The sequence below is a fragment of the Canis lupus genome, chromosome 25 (assembly GCF_011100685.1).
Source record: "Canis lupus familiaris isolate Mischka breed German Shepherd chromosome 25, alternate assembly UU_Cfam_GSD_1.0, whole genome shotgun sequence".
NCBI classification, from domain to species: Eukaryota; Metazoa; Chordata; class Mammalia; order Carnivora; family Canidae; genus Canis; species Canis lupus.
In genome coordinates, this window is record NC_049246.1 from 7786237 (window position 1) to 7800457 (window position 14221).

The 14221-nt window shown below is 38.3% G+C and overlaps 1 protein-coding gene across 1 annotated transcript in view; it reads right to left on the minus strand.

The window, feature by feature from the left end:
* Positions 1–147: 147 nt before the first annotated feature.
* Positions 148–14221, minus strand: part of BRCA2 (BRCA2 DNA repair associated) — a 63601-nt gene continuing 49527 nt past the window's right edge. The window contains 6 exon segments of the mRNA NM_001006653.4: positions 148–1403; positions 2734–2880; positions 4801–5045; positions 13245–13383; positions 13471–13634; positions 13849–14047. Of these exon segments, the coding sequence (NP_001006654.2) occupies positions 765–1403; positions 2734–2880; positions 4801–5045; positions 13245–13383; positions 13471–13634; positions 13849–14047 (1533 nt within the window). The 3' untranslated portion in view covers positions 148–764.

Sequence of the window (14221 nt, forward strand, 5' to 3'; positions counted from 1 at the left end):
TCAGAGAAAACCAGGTTTAAAGGAAGTACCTGCTGAGTCCTCTAATAAGGCTAAAAAAAGCAGGTAGCATCACTTCAAATTGAAAGAAAGATTTTTTCTTAAGCTGCAGATGATCATTTTGTTAAAAAAAAAAACTATGAAATCTGATTTAAAAGCATTTGAATTTTTAATTGAAATAATTCAGCAATCACACTAGAATCATAAAAAGGAATCACATTGAGGATTCTGTTTTTCTTGCACTTATGCTGACGTAAGGTTAAAGAACTGGTCCAGAGAGAGCACTGCTGTTTGTTCCTTACTCCTCCTGACTTTTGATCAGGATACAACTATAAGAGAACCAACACGTTTATTAAGGAAAACTGGTTCATAGTAGGTTACCTCCGAAAAACAAAACAAAACCAAGTCACCTAAAAAGAACTACAGGAGTCAAAATAACAGTACTTTGAAACCTACTTTCATTTAATTAGGGACACAATTTAAAGAAAAAGTGTGTTTACTTTGTAAAATATACTTGATCATATCCAATCATAAGAGTTTAAAGGAGATTTTTTTTCTTGATTAGCTAATAAATACACAATTTTCAGACACATAACTGAAATAAAGTACACCGACCAGTACAGAGATAGGCCAGGTTTCCTAAGATAGACAAGCACACAGGAGATTTGGGATGTGGTCTTTCTTGTCTCATTATGCACATCTTGACATACAGGTTGAGGCTGTGTTTTCCACACATTGGAAAGGTTGAGTCAGTCACCAATTCATTGTCATTTTTGTGTTTGTTGCCTCTGCAGTCTCAGAGATGTCCTTTTCAGATCACTTGTGTTCTGTACACGGGGCTCCCGCTTCCTGGTGCAGGCCTGGGGGCTCTCGGGTCCTCTGACCCCGGGTGCAGTAGAATGCCTTTTCAGTCCAAGATAATCTTTTGAGCTCGTGGGAGCAGTCCTGGTAGAGTCACTGACAGACACAAGTTGATGTTCTCCTGGTGAACCCAACAAAAGGGCTTGGGTGTTTATCATTGCGAGTTCTTCGTCTGCTATTGAATCACTTTCCAAAAGGGAAAGGTCATTAAATTTACGTGGAGTCATCTGTGGAGAATTCAACTCTTTCTTCTTTATCAGTGTTTCATATTTGGTGCCGCAACTCCGTGGTGGCTGAAATGCCTTCTGTGCAGCTGGAGAAACAAATGTACAAATGGGACTGACAGATGGAGGTAAAGGCACTCTACTCAAAAAGTCCAAGGCTCTTCTCTTTTTGCAGGTTTTTGGGTCATCCATCTCTTTCTCCTCTTTACAATAAGACTTTGAAGTCATTTGGGTTGATCCAGGTATGGGGACAGACTTCTCTTTTGGCTTACAAAGTGATAAAGGACTCTGATAATTCATCTCATTATTGGGAGAAGACATCTAATAAAAAGACAAAAAGCAGCCAAGGTAACTATGCACTAATGTAGAAAACATCAGCAATTTAGCTTTTCGTTAGAATTTTTTTTAAAGATTCATTTCTTTATTTTAGAGAGAGAGGAGAATGGGGGGGGGGGGGAGGGAAGGGGAGAGGGTGAGAGAATCTCAAGCAGAGTGTAGAGCCTGACATGGGGCTCAATCTTAGGACCCTGAGATCATGACCTGAGTTAAAACCAAGCGTCAGATGCTTAACTGAGCCACCCAGGCACCCCTCATTTGAAATATTTAAAGCACACAAATACCACATACAATCTCACTCCCCTCATGACTCATAGGTCAGATGATTCCAAGAGACATTTATATGATTGTGCTTATTTTGTAAAGAAATAGTTTTGCATAAAAGGATACAGAAATGACAGGAAAAGAAAGAATGAAGACTAACTGTACTAAAAGATAAAAAAGGAGGTAGGGGGATATAACTTATGCATTAATCTTTTCTATTAACAGTTTAAAAAAGAAAAGCATTTTTAAACCACTCTAAGAGCATAGACTACCTAGGTTCTAGTAGGTATACTTTTCTGGTTTTGTGACTTTAAGCATTGTTCAACCTGTCTAGGCCATAGTTTCCTCCTCTGTAAAATGGAGATAATTTCATCCCCTGGATCATTGTGAAAATTAAGTGAGTTAATACAGATACACTTAGGGATCCCTGGGTGGCGCAGCGGTTTAGCGCCTGCCTTTGGCCCAGGGCGTGATCCTGGAGACCCAGGATCGAATCCCATGTCAGGCTCCTGGTGCACGGAGCCTGCTTCTTCCTCTGCCTGTGTCTCTGCCTGTCTCTCTCACTGTGTGTCTATCATAAATAAATTAAAAAAAAAAAAAAAAATTAAAAAAAAAAAAAAATACAGATACACTTAGCAGCTGTTAGCTACTTAGAATTAGTCATCAGCCAGTATTACAGACCTTATGGCTTGATCTGCATATATTGTGACCTAAAGAGTTAAATCAAACTGAGCTTCGAAACAACCTTGGTTGTATAGGATAGTCCTCTGAGGAAAAAGATACAAAGTATTTCCCATCACATGTACTTGCAATGCTAAAAATGAAAGCACCGGATTGTAAAATTTGCCCCCCAAAGAATGTTACGTTCTGGCTTTGATAAACAAGATACAATTTCCAGATAGCTAATACTTACAGGAGCCACGTAACAATTAACCACACTTTCAAGTCAAGTTTAATTACATTTTATCATGTTTACTAGGTATACAGCAGACTTTATTACTGCCTTCTTATGTAATTTTTATAAAAATCCCTTAAATTTACATTAACTTACCAGAAATTTATTTCCTATGCCAAGGACTATTTGAGCTGTGTGTGGCTCTGAAGCATAGTCTTTAGTCGGGGTGGACAACTTGGGATCATTTGCATTAAGTATATGCACAAGTTTGTTTTCTGCATCATTGTAAAACATACCAATATTCTATGAAAATAAATGGAAAAAGCTGTTTTGTAAAATGATACACACATATTCATGTTTTCAGAAAATAATACTTTTTAAAAAAGAAAAAAAAGGTTCAGACCAGAAAAAAAAGAATGGCACACCCCAAGCTTGATAGCAACTGTCAAAAAAAAAAAAAGGCCAGTATAAAAATGCAAAGCCAACACAGTTGTTGGAGGGAGAGGAGTGTGTGTATGTCAGGAAAGGAAAGAGATGAGAGAGATCTTTCCAATCATCTACTTTAGTAAGCAAGGTTTCACATGACAATGGTTTCGGAGCTGTAAGATAGGCTCAAGTTCTAGCTCCATTTCCTACCTGACAGCTGTAAATCATCTAACATCTATGGAAGCCTTCAGTTAGTAGTCAAATCGCCTCATGTCTATTCTAAGAATTCACTGAAACAATGTGTAGGTTAAACCATATAAAACTGTTGTTTCAGAAATTACAGTTGGTCGAATACCAGCAATTTTAGAGGATTTAACCTAATTCATGAGAGTGTTTTGTAAAACTTAAAAAATGCTATGTAAATGTCAGTTGTCTCAGAACTGCTCTTGAACAGTCTCAGAGAAAACCTGGATGTACTCTGCATGGGAGCCAAATAATGAATATAACCCCAACTTTACTCCCAATGTAGAAACCAGATAAATCAGAGTGTTATTCTTCACTATGTATATTGAGTCTTAGGTAAAATATTACACAAACTGCCTTCAAGTAGCTGGCTATTCTAATGTTTTTAAAATATAATTTTATTTTTATATATCTTGAATAATGCATATTTCCAATATTAAACAAAGAGGCTTACCTTGAAGATTCTTTTCTAGTTAGTAATTTATAAAATCCAAAGTTTTATTGGAAGGCAGCATTGTATAGTAGTTAATATTTGGGCTATATATTCAGATGGCTTAAGTATGAATCCTGCTTTTAATAGCTTGGCTGTATGACTTAACCTCTCTATTGGTCATTGATAAAAACGGGAAAAAAGCTTCTACCTCATAGGGTTAGTGGAAGAATTAAATGCGACAGGCTTTGAAGAAAGCCTGACATGCAGTAAGCACTCTAAACTGTAGCTAATATCATTACTTTCTGTATATATAGACTTAAGCATAAAAAACGTACATTATCCAGAGAAATAGTTTCAGTTTTCTATCTGGCAGTATTTCAAAGTTATAAACTATAAAATACTACATATGAAGTTTATTTTTTAAAGTTTTTATTTATTTATTCATGAGAGACAGAGAGAGAGAGAGAAAGAGAGAGGCAGAGACACAGGCAGAGGGAGAAGCAGGCTCCATGCAGGGAGCCCGATGTGGGACTTGATCCTCAGTCTCCAGGATCACGCCCTGGGGCTGAAGGTGGCACTAAACCGCTGAGCCACCCAGGCTGCCCCAAATTTATGTTTTAAACTTATCTAGGGACGCCTAAGTGGTTCAGCGGTTGAGTGCCTGCCTTCAGCCCCAGCGTGATCCTGGAGACCTGGATGGAGTCCCACGTTGGCTCCCTGCATGGAGCCTGCTTCTCTCTCTGCCTGTGTCTCTGCGTCTCTCTTTCTCGCTCTCTCATGAATAAATAAACAATATCTTTAAGGAAAAACAACAACCCATAAATTTGTAACCTGTGTGTTATTAACTAACTACATTACCAATTGCTATGAACCATGGGTGGCTCATATTATTCTTGTTGTTCACATGGTCTGTAGTCCTGAATATCCTCCTCACAATTTCCCCTCACTCCAGCTGTTGTCCTCTCATCTCTTTAGGGTCGTGAGCAATTTACACATGATGAAACCTCACCTTACGCTGTATCTCAACTACCCAATTTTCACAGAAGCCACCACTTCCTTAATATTTGACCATCAAAATAGGAAAATGCCAAAATGCATGGTAATGCACAAATTAATTTTACCTCAACAGTATTTTTCATTTTGTGGAATGTCTCTTGAAAATGCTCCTCCTTTGGACTGGCAGAAAACCTGGAAAAATCTCCAGCAAATAAAGTAGGAATTCCTGATTTGGCTTCTGGTCGCCACTGGAGGTTGCTTGCAGCAATTAATGTGTAAGGTTTAATAATGTCTTCATTAAAATCAGTCCAGAACTTTATTGCCAATAAATTATGGCATTCATCTGACAAATAGACCACAGGAGCAAGACCTAAGGAAACAAAAAAAAATGAAACACCAAACGTCTATATATATAATATATATATATTTTTTTTATTTTTTATTTTTTATTTTCATAGTTTATGTAAAAATATATTTGACCAAAATGTAGAAAAAGTGATACTGTTATATATGATACAGTTGCATCTAATGAATCTAAATGAAGAGTGTGGGTTTTATTCAATTGCACAATTTGCTAGTGTACCTTCTGGGTAGTGTGATGCTTAATAAATAGGAGTGAGGGGCAGAGGATTTGGATAAGCTAGAAGCAGGGTAATTTTGTCAGAATTGTAAACTTGAGTTGGCCCCCACACTGTTGGGGAATGTGGAATGTTTCAGCTCTGAGATGTTAATCAAGAAAGCAGAAATTACAACAAAGCCAAAGTGTGCAGCCCTGCCTACAAAATACTCCATATCCAGTTTAATCAGGAGTTTCTTGGTCTTTTATTAACTTGGTCCTGAAGAAGGAATTAAAGTCCTACATAAGTAAATCTTCAGTTTGCCATTCCCTGAAGAATAAAGGAGATGAAACTAGGCCAATTACTTTATCTCTACTTTGCTGTCAGAGAGGCCCCTTCTGCCCAATATTTGTTAACAACTCCTCAGTTATTGATGGGTAGTGGTCTTCCTGATAGGACCTCTCTAAATAAGACTGAATACTACCACACTTATTCCTGCTGAGTAGACGGTCTCAGATCAGAGCAGAGCATGGGTCATTATTGGAATATGCTATCTGCTCCCCAGAGACCTATGTTGGATAAATTTTAAAAAATGCAAGGAACTTCTAATATGCTCATTTATTTTGGTATGCTACTGGTAAAAACAGATAAAAATAACTAAATTTAGAGACAGTTCAGGATTTCCAAAATAATCTGTTGCTTAATGTGCTAGAATTTTAGTGCCGATATGATGATAATATATTCTATTACTGAGGCCATGGGGAAGCAGGTATGCTCATATATTGCTGTGAGAATACAAATTTGTACAATCTTTGGGGAAAAAAATTGGTTGAACCTAGCAAAGTGAGACATATTTACCTTTCTACCCAGCAACTTCACTTCTAATACTCTATTCTGAAGATGTACTTCCAATAATAGATACATATGAACGAGACTCATGAAAACATTGTATACAAGGTTATTTGCTGAAGCACTGTTTGTAGGTAGTTATAAATAGTTTAAAGCAGATTATAGGACAGTAGTAGCATGAACCATGGCACATTCATACAATGCTGTACTATGCAGCTGTACAAAAGAATGAGGAAGAGCTCTGAAAACACAACAGTCCAAAATCTTTGGGATGAAGCAAAAGCTGTTCTAACAGGGAAGTTTATAGCAATACAGGCCTACTTCAAGAAACAAGAAAAATCCCTAATAAATAATCTAATTTTACGCATAAGGAAATAGAAAAAGAATAAACAAAACCCAAAGCCAGTAGAAGGAAAGAAATTATAAAGATTAGAACAGAAATAAATGAGAATAAAAACAACACAATGAAACCAGAAGCTAGATCTTTGAAAAGATAAACAAAATTGATAAACCAGAGTAAAGCCAGACTCATCAAGAAAAAAAGAGAAAGGACTCAAAATCACAAATGAAGGAGGACAAGTAATAACTGACACCACAAAAATACAAAGGATTATGAGAAGATTATGAAAAATTATATGCCAACAAACTGGACAACCTAGAAGTAATGCATGTAACCCTCCAAAACCAAATCAGGAAGAAACAGAAAATTTGAACAGACCAATTACCAGCAATGAAGTGGAATCAGTAATTAAAAAATTCCTGATAAACAAAAGTCCAGGACTAGATGGCTTCACAGGTGAGTTCTACCAAACATTTACATAGGAGTGGATAACTCTTCTCAAATGATCCAAAAACATAGAAGAGAAAGGAGAACTTCCAAATTCATTTGGTGAGTACATTATTACCCTGATGAATACAGATGCAAAAATACTCAACAAAATATTGTGAAACTGCATCTAACAATACATTAAAAAAAATCATTCACCACAATCAAGTGGGATTTATTCTCAGGATGCAGAATTGGTTCAATATTCACAGATCAATCACCATGATACATCACATCCATAAGAAAAGGGATAAACCATATGATCATTTCAATAGATGCAGAAAAAGGATCTGAAAAAGTACAATATCCATTCATGATAAAAATCCTCAGCGAAGTAGGGTAAGAGGGAATATACCTCAACATAATACAGGTCATATATGAAAAATGCATATCTAACATCATATTCAATAGTGAAAAACTGAGAGCTTTGCTCCTAAGGTCAGGAACAAGTCAAGGATGCCCACTCTCACCACTTTTATTCAATACTAGAAGTCCTAGCTCACCATTTTTATTCAAGCTACAGCAGACGGAGGGAAAAAAAAAAAAGAAGAAAAAAAAAGGTGAGGAAGAAGTAAAACCTGCACTATTTGCAGATGATATGATACCATAAAGAAAACTTAGACTCCACCAAAAAATTATGTGAACTGATAAATGAATTCAGTTAAGTTGCAGGATACAAAATTAATACACAGAAATCTGTTGTGTTTCTATACACTAATGACCAACTGGCAGAAAGAAAAATTAAGAAAATCTCATTTAAGATTGCACCAAAAAGAACAGAATAAGAATTAAAAAGAAATGAGGGGCGCCTGGGTGGCTTAATAGTTGAGTGTCTCCCTTTGGCTCAGGGCATGATCCCAGAGTCTAGGAACTGAATCCCACATTGGGCTCTCTGCGAGGAGCCTGCTTCTCCCTCCGCCTATGTCTCTCTGACTCTCTCTGTGTCTCTTGTGAATAAATAAAATCTTAAATAATAAAAAGAAGGGAGAAAGCTCCCTATAACCTGATTCTGTTAAGTAAAAAAAGAAAAGCACACCAAAAAAAAAAAAAAAGATTAAAGTTTGTTACCCTTCAAATAAGAAAGACGTGGCTATAAGAAAACATATACATGATGTATCTTTCCACTTGTAGAGAACAAACACAGGAAGGATAAACCAGAAATTAGAGAGACAGGGTGTGGGTAGAAAGAATCGGAGGAACAGTACTGGGGTAGAAGGGATGACAGAGTGACACTTGTCTGGTATGTCCTTCTGCAGCTGACTCTTAGAATCACAATATTTCACACACCCTTCACGTAGCCCACAAACAAACAAACCCAACTAGATAGTAGAAAATCCAAAATAGAATACAAACATACTTCCTTGCTTTATCTATCTGAATGGGCCAAAAGCAATGGCACCTCTGTAGTAATCAGTACATAGTCTAGCAAGCAGATCTTGGCTATAAGCACCATTTTCTCCAAAAACAAACAAACAAACAAACAACCCAGGGTTCTTGGGAGAAGTAGCTGACTTGACTTGACTGGGGCAAGGAATGTACAGCATGAACCTGGAACATCTTGTGATGCCAAAAAGTATATAGGTGTGCAAAAAATTATAGGAGTCAACCTGAAAAAATTCCTGATGGCCAAATTTGAAACAATCTGAGCAACCAAATAATGCAAGTATTGAATTTTAACCCACAGAATAAAATACGTATTCATTAGTCCATACTGATATAAATCAATAAGGAAGTAAATCTGGGGAAAAGAGGCAGCTCTTTCTTACAGTAGAATTCCAATGACTTTCAATACATGTGGAAAGAAAAAAGGAAATCATTAGGCAAATACTACAATAAAATCTGTTGCAAACAAAATCAGCTGATGGATGCTAAAATTAATTGGTGAAAGTCTACAGTGAAATAGGACTTGCACAGTCTGAAAGAATCTGCTCCACGGTTAAGATTGCAGATACCACCTTACCCAAATAACTGAGGTTGCCACTCCCAGTAATAAGCAAGATCACATCAATAGCCCCTTGGTAGGACAGGCACAATACTGTTTCTGTGGTAATTTTGCCAAAAATGTGTAACTTTATTCCAATCATGAGAAAACATCAGACAAATCCAAAATGTGGGAAATGCTGCAAAATAATTGCTCAGTCTATTCAAGAGAGTCAAGATCACGAATAACAATTCCTCAGTCTTTTCTTGGTTAAGACTAGAGGAGAGTAAGGAGAAATGATGATGAAATGAAAGTGGGATCCTGGAATAGAAAAAGGAAAATAGCGTGACAAACTTCCAATTCAATTATATCTTTATAATGCCAGTGTGAACTTCCTGATTCTGATTATGGTACCATGGCCATGCAGGATGCTGACATTAGGAGAAGCGGGTGAGGGATATTTGGAAAGTCTATTACTTTTACAACTTTTCCAAAGGTCTGAGATTATTCAAAATAAAAAGTGAAAAAATTTCAATGCCAAAAATGGGAAGGGACCACTGGATAAGCCATGACAGGACTGAGGCACTAACTATTCAGTCCTACTATTTAGAATTCCTGGTCTCTATTACTGTAAGAATTATGTTTCTCTTATAAATGATAGGATGGATTCCATTCTCAGATAAATTGTTTATCCTGTTGCAAATGATGGCTGTTCAGTTTTTTCAATTTTGTAAGTAGATTTATTTAATGGATCTTAATCTTTAATTAAATATTCTTTTAGAGAACTATGTTTCCCAAGCATGTTCAATTTTCTGATTTTGGAATTTACCTCTAAATATATTCAAAACTTGATTACAGCCCTTCTGTCAAATGCCCTTCTTTATGTTTTTAGGGGCACCCGAGTGGCAGTCAGATAAGTGTCCGACTCTTGATTTCAGCTCAGGTTATGATCTCAGTGTTGTGAGATTAGGCCCCAAGTTGGGCTCCACGCTGAGCATGGACCCTGCTTAAGATTCTCATTCCCTCTACCTCTGTGCCCCCCACTACTTGCTCTAAAAAAAACCAAACAAACCCAAAAACCTATGTTTCCCCTCCACCTACCAAAGTAATATATGTTTACTGAAAAACACTTAGAAAATGCAAAATATAAAACTAAGCTTCCAGTATAGTTTCCTCACTTCATTTTTTCCTAAGTAGAGGTTTCATACCTAGATCAAATTGTATACAATCCCCCTGCCCCAAAACTACTTATTTCTCTAATTACCATGCATCTTGTACAAATGGTAACAACTTGACAAGGTTTTTAAAGTAACACTTTTAGAATGTTGGCACTAAAAAAAATCATGAAAATAAAAGAAGAAAATTATTTTGCAGCTTTATAGCCTGGGACTGCTTTTAACTTACAAGAATTCACTGTACCTTTTGAATTCTTTTTAGAAACTTTCACTGAAAGGATAAAGCACATAGCTTATTAACCTACATTCACAAATTTCCCCTCCAGTGCTGTTATGGTGTGGGTGCAGGCACCTCCATCTTCAGGACCCAGGGGGTGGTCCTCCAGTCTGTACTTTCAGGGCACACTGGTTATTGACAGCTCCCACCTGAGTTCCTTCCTGGCTCACCCTCAGTGAGGGGCCTGCGTCTGGAGGAAGCAAGCATCTAATGACTGGCCGGCCCCTTACTTCAAGCTGGCATGGCTCTGAAGGGCGGTGGCATCAGCAGAGTCCCCACAGGACCTTTGCTGCATCTGCACGGTACCTTGCCCTCTGCACGGCCTGGCAAGCCACTGCTCCCTCACAGGTGCTGATTCTGATGGCACCTTCGAATAAACTGGAGTCTGTTTCCCATGCAAACTGACCTAAGAAGCGGTCTCATTTAATGAATTCACTTTATACCAGTTTTTGTAATTTAGTAACAAAACAGACTGAACACTAGAAGTCCCTACTTTAAGCCCAATTCTCAAATGGGTTTGGTTTGGTTTTGTCAGCAGGAAGTATAAGAAAGAACACATAAGCATTAGAGCCTAATAGTATGGGTTCTGATCCTTTACATAACTGTGACCTTGGGCAGGTTATTTAACTTCTCTGAGCTCCAGTCTCCCCATCTGTAAAGTGGGATGATAACAGCAAATGAACAGTGTTACTATGAGGACTTTATGAAATTGTATAGACCTGAAGGTTTCAATAATTACCTGCTCACCTGCTCCTTTCTACCCCACCCAATTTTGTTAGAAGTAGGGATGTAAAGAAACTAAAACACAGTCCCTGTCCTTGAAGAGATCACAGTATCATTGGTAGGGAGGAGGTTCAGGACTGTGGGGACAGGACCATGGGTCATGTGATGGGTGCTAAAATGGATCAACCCATGACAAGCTGCAGCAGCCAGGCAGAGAAGCTCTAACCCTGGCAGAGGCACCTGGCTGGAGGGGGGCATGGAAGTTGACTAACACATGAGAATCATTCTTGAATTCTTCACGATGGGAGGACAAAGGCCATTTTGGAAGCAAAGTGAACACATATTTAAAGGTAGGAAGTGCTAAATGTTATATATAGGCCATCAGGAACATGACGCTGCACAGCTTAGCTGAGGTGTGTGGGGAGGTGGTTTAAGGCAGGCAGCTGAAGAGTTTTTCAGGCATATGAAGGAGTGTGGGTTTCATTTTCTAAGGGACAGGAGCCACTGAAGATTCTAGGCCAGGAAACATCATGATTGGATTTGGGTGTAAGATAACTAGTACTTTATTTAGGCTTAAGGTGGCACTTTGAAGCTTTCTATAACAGAATTTTCTTCCTCTAACATTTAATATCAAACTAAATAAAAACAGAAATTTTCACCAAAAACAGAAATGAGGGATACCTGATGTAAAATTTAAAAATTGGTGATGAAGAAAAGAAACAAGATTGTGTATAAGGCCAGGCACAGAAAAGGTCAGCTTTTAATCCCTTTCCCCAAACTGGTGAAATGATAGGAAACTTGAGAATTCTATTACCCTGAAATCTAAAGGAAAGCAAATGGTCCATATTTCCTTGCCTTCTTCCTCTTCTGATCAGAAATAATGAAAATGGCCGCAGGGGAAACAGGTGACCAGGACTGACCGACAGAAGTGAACATTCCAGGGTTAATGGGTTCAACTATGTCTTCCCAGAAGCTCAAGTCCTAAACCCTACTACCTGTGAATGTGGCCTTATTTTGAAACAAGGTTTTTGCAGATGTAATCAAGATGGAGTCATTTTGGTGGGTCTGACTTAATGTCCTTATAAAAAGGGTAAATTTGGACACAGACACGTACATGGGGAGAATGCCACATGAAGATGAAGCAGAGATTAGGGTGACACATCTAAAGCCAAGGAACACCAAAGAATGCCAGAAACCATCGGAAGCTAGGAGCAAGGCACTGAACAGATCCTCCCACACAGCCTCAGAAAGAACAAACTCTGCCAACGCCTTGATTTTGGGCTTCTGCTCTCCAGAACCATGAGCCAATGCATTTTGGTTGTGTAAGTTGCCCCAGTGCGTGGTGCTCTGTTATGGCAGCATTGCAAATTAATACACAGGGTGGCTCACTCAGCTAGGGAAAACAATGTAGAACAGAGACAGTATCTTCCAGGGACACACAGTATATAGTGGAAAGAAACTAATGTACTCAGCCACCATCTGGTAACCAAGGGGAAAACAACGACCTTGGATATGGTCAAGAACCACAGGGCCCTCCACATGTACCTCCCCCTACCTCCCCTCCTCACCACTATCTGCCCCGAGGCTGTCAGAAGCGATCTCAGGATCAGTCTCCACAAGCAGCCAGGCTCCTAGGACCGGAAGCATTCCTCGGGCTGTCTCCAGAAAGCTCTGTACACTGCCTCCTTTCACACCATCTCCTACCTTTTCCTATCTCCTGGAACACCTTCCCTGGTCAAATCTCCACTACCCTCAGCTGCTCCTGGAACTGCTGTCTTTCCTGGCTTCCTGTCACTGAAACCAGGCTCTCCTCTAATGCCACAGCTGCCCCGCAGACCTCTTGTGCACCCAGCAACCAAACTGGGGTAGGGGTCTCCCCTGCTCCTGCTCCCAGCCCTCTAAAAACATTCATCCTTGTTATTGGACCTTTTTCATCAGTATACCCTCTTACCAGCATGCTATTAGTTTTCTCATTGGAAAAAAAACGTTCTCTTGATCCCAACTCTCCTTGTGAGAGCGCTCCCCTTCCCTTCTTTGCTTAAAGCATGATCTTAAAATGCTGGCATTCGCTGTGTGTGTGCCCCTCCTTCTGTTCCATGTCCTCCCTGGTGCTGAAGCCAACAGTCCCTTCCTAACCCTCACCTCACTGGCTCAGCAATCAGACACTATCCGAGACATTTTAAAAGATATTTTTAGACAGTATCCATAAGAAGTGACAATTAAAAACACACTGTACATTACCTATTTTTTTCACAACAGAAACTACAAATCCTATTAGGTCCACCTCAGAACAAGGTGGTTGGAAGTCCGGATCCAACAGTTTGTTGAAGTAAAGGGGTTCCCTTGGCTGATAAACTTGGGATAGGATTTCATCTGATGCCTGCAAGGAAAAAAGATCAGAGTATGTAGAATATATGATCTAACAAGCATTCATCAAAATTAAAAAACTATAATGAAAAGTTTGTACTGGTAGTTGCTGGTACTGAGTTTTCTTTGTTGCTGTTAGCTGTGTGTTGGCTTTTCCAGATTTACTTTTAGATTGTGATGCTGCAAGATGATAGATTCTGTATCTCTTTCCTTCTATTAACAGGGAATATAAATCTGGTGATGGACGCCAGATACTCAATGTAACTAGATAAAGAGGAGAAAGACATAATGGAAGAACTGATGAGTGTTAAAATTCTTATAAAATAAATACCTTAACAACAGAGATTCAAGGATTATACCATTATTTTGTGGGCAGTGGTAGTGCATTTTTACCCCTCCGTATTAAAAAAAAACTTTATCTAGCATTTGAAGTCATTTTTATTAATAGTACTTTAACTTAAAAAATTTACATACTGACCTGAATCTTTTTCTTTTTTCCTGTAGCTTATGATACGTAACTTCCACACAGTTGTAACATCCCTTGGTAGAATTTGTTCTCCTTGCTCAGCAGATTCCATAGCCTTCTTGAATTCTAACTGGATCTGTGCTTGCTTCTTATCATTCAACATCTGTCTGTGATTATTCAAGGCTCTTAACTGCTCTTCACTAAAATAACCCTATGATCATTTAATATATTAAGGCAAATGACATTAGAATAAAAAAAGCAAACAAAACAAAAAACCTCATCCACTGTAAATGAATCCCTTTAAAAAGAGATAAAATACAACAGAATTCGAGTTCACTTTAACAATGTGACAATATAAAAATTGAGATTAATGTACTCAGCTCGT